Source organism: Syngnathoides biaculeatus, chromosome 15 (assembly GCF_019802595.1).
Source record: "Syngnathoides biaculeatus isolate LvHL_M chromosome 15, ASM1980259v1, whole genome shotgun sequence".
NCBI classification, from domain to species: Eukaryota; Metazoa; Chordata; class Actinopteri; order Syngnathiformes; family Syngnathidae; genus Syngnathoides; species Syngnathoides biaculeatus.
In genome coordinates this window covers 6,094,477-6,105,764 of record NC_084654.1, presented here as the reverse complement: position 1 = coordinate 6,105,764, position 11,288 = coordinate 6,094,477, and the positions used below count along the sequence as shown (strand labels likewise).

Below are 11,288 nucleotides of genomic sequence, written 5' to 3'. Positions count from 1 at the left end.
TAAAAACTTTCTAAATTGAATACAAATTATCTCCGTCAACACTCCTCCTCACTCCTTTCCATGTACATACGTGCAAATATTCATAACATGTTCCTCATATCCAGTTTTCTTATTTGAAATGTGCAAAAAGAAAAAAACCACTAATTTCTCAACTTTAATTTGAAGCAAGTTGGCTGATACAAAACAATTTAAAAAAATCTTTCACATACAAGGACCATGACATGGATTTATGTGACAGTAGTCACAATAAGCGAAAAAAACCCATTGTGCAATATATGCCACAGGCATAGTGACATGGAAAATATGCTCTTTTCATTACAAAAAAAAAAAAGTTTGCACATCACTTTTAAAATATCTAAAGGTCTTTTCTCAAAAACCTGCCTAAATCCGGCCAACGTTAAACAGAATTGTCCTATACTGAGACTTTGTTAAATATCAGTTTTGTAATACTTTGGCCAAATCTGAAAATGTCTACACTTAAATTGAACGTTTGCTGCTGTGGTGGGTGTTCTTTAAAAAAAAAAAAAAAAAAAGATGAATGTTTAGGTTGGTCATTGCCCTCCAGTCATCAGCTTTAGGGGCCAAAACAAAATGAGATCCAGTTTAGCGTCTTTTATCCTTTCTATCTCTATTCTCCCTATTGCTCCGAGATGACCTGCTCCTGCCTTCATTGCTCCTTCTCTTCCTCACTTCCTTTGAGCCTTTGGCATCCCTGCCGCCACCACTATTCCCTCCTTTCTTGCGATGACTCTTCTCTTCTTTCTTCCTGTCCCTGCCTGACTGCCTCCTGCTGCGCTTGCCGTTGTCCCGACTGCGACTTCGGCTGCTGGATGAGGAGGATGATGAGGATGATGATGAGGATGAACGGCTCGAACCAGAAGAAGACGAAGAGCTTCCGCTGGAGGAAGACCCGGAGGAGGAAGAAGAGGAGCTGCGACTTTCACCGCGGCTTTTTTTCAACCCCCTCATCTTCTTCCTCCCCCTGGCACTATCTTTCTGTTCCTTCAAAAGTGCAGCAGGGCCGCTCAGGGCATCCTGGCAATCGAGTGGAGGCTTCACGCCTGATTCATCCCCAGATTGCGTTTGCTCAGCTTGGTTCTGGCTGCTGAAATCCTGGACCCCAGAGGAAGGAACGAATTGCTCCGGCCCTGGTGTGTTAGCAGCCATTTCAGATGATGAGACGGGCGAGGCTATCTGGGGCTCAGTCGACAAGACTGTTGGTTCCTGCAGGGTGGGGGTGGTGTTGGGGCTGAGCTGGACGGCGCTAGACGCCTCTTGTTGGCTTACAGTTGGTTCAGATGGAAATGTGATCTCAGTCTTTTCAGTTTCAAGGTCTGAGGCCCCCTCCTTACTGTCTTCATCCAGCTCCACTTTTTTCCTGTCTCCCTGCTCTTTGCCTACCTGCACCTCCAGCCCCTCTGACGCTGGAGTTGCCTCATTCTTTTCCCCACAGACCTCCCTTTTTTCCCCTTCCTTCTCCCCATTCCCCATTTCCTCAAACTCCATCCCCTCATCCTCATTTAACCCTTCCCGACTATCCCCTTCCTCTAGCTGTACTTTCTCTGTGACCTTGCTACCCTCTTCCTGTTCTCCATCAGCCCCCTTTTCTTTCTCCTCTTCCTGGTCCTCCTCGTCATCCTCTTCCTCCTCCTCTTCCATCGCTACAACCCTCTTATTACCTGTCACCTTGTCTACCTGACCTGCTGGCTTACCCTCCGCCGAGTGGTCCTTCCCTGTCGCTGCAGAGTTGCCGTCCTGGTCGCGGTTTAGCTGTCGCCGTGGTCGGGACTCCATCTTGTTGATGTGTTCTGTGAACGCTTCACGCCGCTCTTCAAACACAGCTGTTTACATATAGGAGAGCATCAGTTTTCCAGCAAGTCAGACTACATCAAACAAAGACGACAAAAAAAAAAAAAAAGAAAAACATCACCATTCAATTTCTTGGTAGAGTCATCAAGAAGTTTCTGAGTGGCAGAGCACAGCTTCCCAGGTAGGTAGAAGATGTGCGGCCTGGTCTTAGTGCGAATGAATTTCACCAGATGATTATTATGGCTGGTCCACTCCTCTTGCTGTAGGTACATGAAGTAGAGCATCAGATACAATCTAGTGTTTCCACAACAACAGCTAACATGGAGAAACTGGCATATTTTAAGAATACATCCATAAACCAACAAGCCAAAATATGAGAGCTTGCACGATCTAATGGGAACATAATAGAAGAGCTGTATCCAAAATAACCCAAAGACAATCCCTAGTTTTAATAGACTTTATCAGTGTTATTCATTTGAGATTATCACCACTGTGGTAGTAGTCTGGAGTCATGTACAAGTGCAGATCTGAATCACGACCTTGCAGCTCAAATTACCATACATTTATTTACAGTAGCTCGTTCACAATACAAATCAGCCAACTGTATAAAAAAAAAATTAACCCTTCTTATTTCTAAAATAAGATTATTTGGTCTTACCAACTGAGCCAATTCTACTTTCTGTTCAAGTAGTCTCAGCTCAGTCTGTTTGGCTCTCCTCTGTTCAAACAACTCTCTCTTCTCGCTCTCCAACTTCTTCTTTTCAACCTCAGCTTGAACCTCGAGCTTTTGCTCGATCTCAGAACGCCGCTTTTGCTGTGAGGGCAAAGAAATGCTTCATTTAGTTTTTTTACAAGCTTACAAAAATGTATATTACTGGCAACCTCAGTTGTACTTGATACTGTAGTAGAGAAGTGTTAATTGACATGTCTCCATTCTTACCATAAAATCTCATTTTAAAATCAGTGCGATACCCAACTACAGGTACCACTCTTTGGAAGATATCAGCAGTACAGCGAGGACACAGTCATCATATTGAGCAAAAATGCACATGAAAAAATAACTAGTGAAGATCACGATCATAATTTGCGTTTGAGAGCCATACATAAAGGGTGGCACGGTGGCCCTTAGTACAGTGAGTCCTAAGCCCAATCACTGTTCACGACCCCGCATATTTGCGGATTTTGCTCTCTCCTTTTTCTTTATTTATGCACTGTATTTTCACCATCGTGTAAGTCTTAAATTCTCTTCTAAATAGACGAGGTGCCACATTAGACATGGTGCCTTACAATGTGGTGCACCTTATGTGCACAGATTTCCAACATTTGCAAATGTTGTTGTGACTTGTCCAAAAAATGTACACCAAAGCAAACTGGTAACACCATAATGATGCACCCCAGCAGGTGTTTTGGCATGTATGTAAGCTACCATATGATGGCGCTCATGAACCAATGAGGAACAATCACATTTCACGTGTTTAAGCAAAAGATGGTTATATTGCCCCACACACTGCCTGTATTGACAGGTTATTACTGACAGTGTTGTACATACTCATGGTATTACATAAAAACTAAAATTATCACACCACCACAAACAAGAGCATGACTAGCAAAGAATAAAAAAAAAAAAAAGAATGACTGACGAAATAATTTACACTGCACTTTAAAAACTACTTATATCCTCCCAGCATGTTGGGACCTCCTTAGTGCCACAAAGCATGCTGGGAACACTGCAAAGCATACTGCATCATGTAAATAGTGCATGTTTTGTGTCAATTATTCCATGAGTCACTTGTTTTATTACTCGGTAGTTATGTTTTTCCTCTTTGCTGTAGTGTAATAATTTTATTTTGATGTGACAGTAATCAGCTGCCGACAGGCAGTGTGTGGGCCAATGTAAGCTTTTGCTTAAAGATGTGAAAAGCAATTGTTCCCGACTGCCTCGTGAGTGCCATCATTTGGTAGCTAACATAAACGCTAAAACACGCACTGGCATGCATGCTAACAATGTAACCAGTGTGTTGAAGAGTACTTCATTGGAAAAGTCACAACAATTGTGCAGAAAAGCTATCCTGTCCATTATGTAGAAAATTTGGGACTTTTAAGCGCATCTTATGGTTGCAAAAAACATGATTCATATCATACATAGGTATACTAATACGCCATTATTTGTGCATTTTTGTTATTCGCAGGAGAGAAAGGAACGTAACCCCAGGAATCACAGGGGAGCACTGTACATCTGGCTCACAATTCTGAGTATCTACTGTAGGTTCAAATCTGGCCTTGCCTGTGTGGAGTTTGCATGTTCTCCCTAGCCCTGGATCCGATTTCTCCAGGTATTTCCAGTGTACCCCCCTCATGCCCAAAACATGAGTGGTAGGTTAAGAAGAAATTATTCCCAGGTATTAATGAGAGTGTGAATGGTTGTTTATCTACACGTGCCCTGCGATTGGGTGGGGACTGTTTCAGGGTGTATCCCGCCTCTCGCTCAGAGTTAGCCAAGACTGTCGTGACCACGCACCAGACCGTGGTGAGGATAAGCGGTACTGAAAATGGATGGACTGACACACACTGCTCAAATTAAGTAATTTTTATTGCTATTTGCAAGTCAAAATTTGTATTTTGGACCGCATTACATTGAAAAGCAAGACGGTGATTCACAGATTGTTTGCTGTGCTCGATTGGTGTGACAATTTGATTATGTTGTCACCGAAAAGGCTGTGTGAAATGTAGGGTGGTAGCTGGGGCAAGAATGGCAAAAGAGAATTCAAAATGAAAATGGCGAAAGTGTAGTAGTATTCATAGCAAAACGAACACCTGTTACATGTAAGGTTATAACCTTTAATTCCACAAAGGTTTCTTGGGGCCTATGGTGAAGAAAATTCTAATAAACATGAAAAACCTACAAAAAAAGTTGTATTTTACCAATGTGCGGTAGCGTATGACCAAGCATGTAAAAGCACTAGCATGTGAGTCAGTGATGGGCTAGTGTCGAAGAGAAACCAAGAGCATCATGGGGAAAGATTGAGGTCCCTCCTAGCCAATGTGATGCCAGGAAGATGTTGGGCAATAGCCAATGGGAGAGCAGCTCTATCATGCCATTTTCAAACCAGTATAGAGGATGTTTATATTTGGTGGAATATGGGGGCTGTGAATAGAGACAATATTTTTCCCAAGAGGCATTTTGTAACCTGAATTTTTCCATTACTAGAGACGTTCGTAAGAGGTACCACTGTACCTACGATGCGGTTTGCAAGCAGGAAATAGAACGTTATGAATCCTAGAAATCCAGTGCACGCGCTAACGGTTGCACACAAACATGCCAGTGCTCTGTTGAATCATTGAATCATGGGCTGAAGTTTTGGTGTGTGTGTGCATGTAATTACAATAAAGTAACTTAACTGAGTTTAAGAACATTAACCCTTTCGTGGGCAGCGTCACATTTTGGGACATCCTGATTTTCACGCATTATAACCTTCAGTATATCAAAATATTTAAGTGTTTTAATCTGACGCCATAATTTGGTATCAGGAGAGGATAACTCATTGGTCAAAGTTAGCACAGCGTTATTTCCCTTTCCTTCCTGACCCAATATGGCTGCCTCAAGTACACATGGAGCGTTTTCCAAGAGAAGAAAGGGCGAAAGTTCAGTATGCAACCAAGTTTGTCTTCAAAATGCTAATCTATCAGTATTATTAATACATAAGTATCGTTCTAGAATAAGAATTAATTATTAAACATATCTCTAGTATGTACCACTTCACAGAGAACTGATAACATACCCATCCCAGTTTTGGGACACTGCCCGCGAGAGGGTATATCTTTTTTGCCCTTTGTTTTATATGTTAAACAAAAAAGTGTTATTTCCTTGATTGCGGCCTGTTAGGAGACTTTTATCTCAATAAGGCAAAAAATTGCCACCCTGCCCATGAATGGGTTAAGTTCGCATCCATTATTTCTGTCATGCGATGTTGGTTTGACCTGAATAATAAGAATGCATGACCTGACTACAAAATATTTTTTAACATAGCGTATCAGCGGTTCAAGACGGCGTCTGTGTAGAACAATGGTTCTGGTGGAACTTTTTTGTCCCAGTGAAGGAATTTTGCATACACATATTTATTAAGCCAACTTAAGGAATTACACTATGCACTTGTCCATTAATGGTTCACCGTTCACGGCCCTGCATCCATACAGATTTTGGTCGCAAAGCACCTCCTCCCCAATAATGTATCATATTTTCACTATTATAAAGTGCACTCAAAAGTCTTAAATTTTTCCTTAAATAGACAGGGCGCCTTATAGTGCATGCTTTATGTGCACACCGAGTCCCAGAGTCTGTAAATGTTGTTGTGTGACTGCGACAATGAAGTACAACCGAACACAAGCACATTACATTGTAAGCATGTATGCTAGCATGTGTTGCAGCATGCTTGAAAGCTGCCATATGATGGCGCTCACGAGGCAGTGGAGAACAATTGCAATTTTACATGTGCAAGCAGAAAAAAAACTTACATTCCCCCACACACTGACAGTATAGGCAAGTCATTAGGCACCATGTTGTTCAAACTCACGGTGTCATATCAAAACTAAAATGATCATATCACAGTAAACAGAATAGCGCAACTAAAACTGACTGAAGAAATAATTGAACAAAACATGCACTTTCGAAGCTATTTACATCATTAGTAAGGATTTAAATCCTTAATAAATCCCCGCGAATGAGGTGAACACTTTTTTTTCTTCTTCCCCAGCTATAAAGCAATTTAAACTGTCAAGGAGCCACTGTGCAAACTGTCATCACTTCATTTCCTAATACGAAATAGAAAAAAGAAGACTTCTTACCTTTTCTGTACAAACATTAGACTCCTGTTTAAATTTTTGCAGGGTCCCCATGAGCAGGCCAAACATCCGCCGATTCCTAACGAGCAAAACAAAAGAAAGAGAGCATACTTGACACAGAGCTCAATGTTACCTTTTTTTTTTTTTTTTTAAACCACATTTCACCTTGCTTGTAGCAATCAATTCACTTTTATCAAGGTATAAACATAATATACTGATTACTGCAGCAGTGTGGCAAAGGTATTGCTGGAAGGTTGACAGTACAGGTGTGGCGTAAGAGTGGAAGCAGGAATACCAGAAAACTTCTATTTGCAGTCCTTCTCAATAGGCTTTAGTAATTTGCGCTTTTCCCCCAAAAAAATTTAATACCATGCACTTTTATCCCCATCAATCCAATGATTATATTTATATAGAGTACAGCACCTCCAAAATTCTGTTATTGCTGCAGCAATAATCACACCATACTTATATTACCAAAACTATTGAGAACTGAATAATATTTTTGTAAAGTTGCAACAACAGAAATTAATGCCTACTAACGGATTTATTTGCTTGTGTCCACAATTTCACATCAAGTCAGAAAGGCAGGAACACTCAAGAGCAATACCAATTTAGAAACAACCAAATAACATAAAATAACCATAAGATTCCTGCATAGTTTCAAGGTGGTCTCTGCTGATGCTTTTGAAAAGGTGTCATCTCCATTCACACAAGGACTACCGTGGTGTAGCAAACGCCAGCGGATTACAATGAAAAGATTGATATAAAAAAGTGTTTGTTAAATGGTAGAATAAAGATGAATTAAATGGTTTTGCATCAGTTTCCTTTATTTAGGAGGCTATGTTTTAGCATGTGCTCTGCAGTACGATGCACTTTTATGCATGTGTTAAATACAGAAAAAGACTCCGTAATTGAGACTATGCTTTATAATCCGGTGCGCTTGGAGATGTGGAAAATACATTATGCAAGATTTATTTTTTATGTGATATGAATTATTTCATTTTTGGAACTACAGTGTTTGTGGCACTATACATTGGAACAGCCGTTAGAATCGCTCCAATCGTTATTCTTTTTTCAGATTTATTCACTCATGACTTTCGACTCACTTGTAGATCACTAAAGAGTCATCCTGTTACAATATGCTTTAAACAATTTCATAACAGAGAAGCCGCGGCGGCGACTCGTGCAGACCCAACTCACAGGGTTTACATGTGGCAGCGATCGCAACCCAGGAGACTGACTTTGGGAAGTGGTCGTCTAAGGCAACCAATCCCAGCCACTGGGTCTGTGTTTGCTGGGTCACAGGATGGCGTGAACAACAAGTTGCCTCTCTCTCGCCCAGTCAATTAGAAAGCATTGCTCAAAAAAGCAAAATATGCGATAGAGCTCGTGCACGTAACGTCACCAATTTTCACGGTGGCATATTGCCGGTCAAAAAGAGTTGCTCGACAGTGTGGGGGACATTGAACCAGAGCAGAATATACACAATGACCGTGACTTGTTGTGCTGTTGGTTGTTACAACAGATAACACAGATCTTCAAAGAGGTCATTCTATAGAATACTAGCTGAAAAGACGAGAAAAGATCGATGGATTTCAGCAATTATACACGACTGTGTAGCAATCACTTCATTTCAGGTAGGAATTATTCTTCTCAATCTCAAATTTTCAACAAGTATTTATAATGCAAAGTTGGCTGATTTGAGAACAATATGTTTAAAAAAAAAAAAAAAAAAGTCTGCCACAGAAAGGTTTACCAAAGTTTAATCTGTGGCCGCACGCGCTTCAGTGTACGGGGGCTGAAGCATATCCCAGCGGTTTATTTTCTTTTTTTAAATATGTTTTGGACTCATTTGAGAAGAATGCATTAAAAAAAAAAAAAACATACCTGTCATCGAGAGGTTTACCGAAGTTTAACGTATGGCCGCAACACGCTTCATGTACAGAGGAGCCGTTAATGAATGAGTTTGTGTAAAACCAGGGGTCATTTATTTAAATATTGGTATTTATATTGAAAAAAATCTGAGCGGCTCCATTACTGTGAGGGATTTATTCTTGATTGAGAACAGATCCACCAATAAAGTATTTGTATGCGTTCACTTTTCTACGCTTTCAAACTCTTGCGTGTAAATCTCAACGACTTACTCACCAGATACACGTGTAGATCAAGTTGTCCAAAACAAGCATAAGGGGGTAAACAATCCACTTTATCGGCGAAAACATTGACTTTGGCATTAAATATCAGCCCTCTATCCCAAATGTCTCATTTTTCCACGTACATTTGTTTATTATCACCTTCTAAATGTTTAACGGTATCGGACATAACTCTGGGCATCGTACTATAAGACATTTTCATGCCGTCTCCAACCAACTTAGCATTAAAGAATGCACTGTTAAACCAGCAATATGGTCAGTCACGTGACTTTGTTGACATAGGTCCACGAGCTCTATAGCAAGTTGTAACACTTACGCACTACTCAACGCCGCAATCATGTGGGCCAGTCAGCCAAGCAGCTTATTTTTTTTTAGATGCAAACACATGGTCACACCGGATGCGCATTCAACTGGGTGCATTTACACAAATGAGGTAATCAGCGCTGTAGCAGCCTGGCTTCATATAGACAGCACAAAACTATATTGTAAGGCAGAAGGGCTCATTATTTTATGCAGAGACAAAGCCACAACGACATCAAGGCACTTTTAATTTTGCAATATCGTTCCTATTGCTGATAGGTTCCAGCAACTCCACGACCCTTGTGATAATAAGCAGTTAAGAAGATGGATGGATGTTTAATATTGTAACATCCCAACGGGATTCTGTTTTGCTAGTTGGCTATTTATGCAGTCGGGAATCAGTAAACTTTGAGCCCCCTGACAGGGATTTTAAGAAATGAGTAAAAATAAATTCACAAATTGTAACTCCTCGACAGTCACTAATTGGTATGTTCATCCCACCTCTGTTTGCCCTTCTCATCCATGGTCTGATCTTGAATGAGGTCCCGGCGTGTTCTCTCTTTGGAGGTAGCTACAACAGACGACTGCAACGCCGGCTGCACACAGAAGGAAACAAGCATATAAACTGTTGAGGAGGTTTTTCAAAAACAAAGTTTCGCATCTCTTAAAGTGATGCAGTTATCTGGGGTACTGCCTTCATTAGAACTCGTGTTACCTTTTTGACATCGTCATCATCCTCGGCGTCACTGTCGTGACGCACGTCTCTCCTGGCCCTCTGGTCGCCTGCCAGCCTGCTCACAATAAAGATGATTAGTGATTCTGAAATTAAATTGGGGTGTTTCTATAAATGACGGACAAAATAAAGCTCAACCTTAACAGAGCTCCATCGATGTCTCTCTGCTTGGCAGGGGGGCCGCCGCCTCCAATGTCGGAGAGACTGCGTCTGAACACAGAACCATTAATTCATTTAATTTATACACACACACACACACACACACACACACACACTGCGAAGGTTAGATAACACTGGTATAGCGAACAGCACTCCCCAAACAAACAAAAACAACATGCAGGAAGTCAATTTATTATAATGAAAAAATTGTTCAGCAGAAATCTAGTTTTGGGCCACCCAGTTCATATAGTCTGTGATCAGGGTGTACATCAGAAACCCGATTTTTGCATGTAAACGTAATATCGACTATCTATTCCACAAAGTGGGTGAAAATACATTTTTAAATTAACGATGATAACCCAAGTGGGTCGTTTGTCCGGTGACCTGGGCATTACCTGAGCAGGTTAAATCCTCTTCCTCTACCTCCTCCTCCCACTGCTGCAACAGCAACGCCTGCCATGGGCCCACTGAACCGGCGCAGCTGGCCCGGTCTGAAAAAAAAAAAACAACATAAATCAACCTCAACTCAATTTATAGTGTGTGAGTGGCTGTTCCTACTTGTGATAATGGTCTGTGTGCAGCGTCTAAATTTCTGTTCAGTATAGGCCAGTTAAAATTCTGTAGCATTAGCAAACAATGAATTCCGGGCCTCCACTCAGGAGGCACACAACTTCCCCACACCGTCCAAAGACTGCGTTCATTTACCGTGCTGTTGTCGTTATTGGAGTGTGAAATTGGTACGTGCGATGTACTTGATCAAAAAGGTGTATTGCAAACATGAAATTAGTGATGCGCGAGGTGTACGTTTGCTTTCTAGATAAAAGAGCCATGCTAACACACGCAGTAGTTTGCAATGTTAAAATTGATGGGTTAAATATATTGGAAAAATATCATACGAAGGGCAGCGTTTGAGTCGAGAAGGGTTACCTGGAATCATTCGGATCTCGTCCGGTTAATTTGCGAATATTATCATCAACATTTTTCAAGCTTTGTTTGGCTTTTTCGATCTGGTCTTGCAAGCTCCGCACTACCACCGCCATCTTGACCTCAGGAAAGCGCCTAGCTATCACATGTTCCTCTTCTTCTACTTCTTTATCTTGTTGCTTGACTTTCCACGCAATACTTCCTGATAAAATGTCGCCACCTGTTGTACAAGTTATTTAGAAGCGAAAAACATTGGAGTAAAATGTTTCCCAAAATAGATGGATTCATTTTTAATAAAAAAAAAAGAAAAAAAAGGAAAATAAAGGGGGTGAAAGGTTCTGTCAACAGAGGGTGTAGTCTATTGCTGAAAC

At 41.1% G+C, this 11,288-nt stretch overlaps 1 protein-coding gene across 1 annotated transcript; it reads right to left on the bottom strand.

Moving 5' to 3' along the window:
- Positions 1-141: 141 nt before the first annotated feature.
- Positions 142-11,080, bottom strand: pnn (pinin, desmosome associated protein). Its single transcript, XM_061844818.1, has 9 exons — positions 10,921-11,080; positions 10,389-10,484; positions 9,973-10,044; positions 9,817-9,892; positions 9,603-9,697; positions 6,652-6,727; positions 2,468-2,623; positions 1,931-2,069; positions 142-1,841 (listed from the first exon to the last, which is right to left on the bottom strand). Exons 1-9 carry the CDS (start codon positions 11,031-11,033, stop codon positions 604-606), a joined length of 2,061 nt encoding a protein of 686 aa, XP_061700802.1. The 5' UTR covers positions 11,034-11,080; the 3' UTR covers positions 142-603.
- Between the last annotated feature and the right edge of the window lie 208 nt (positions 11,081-11,288).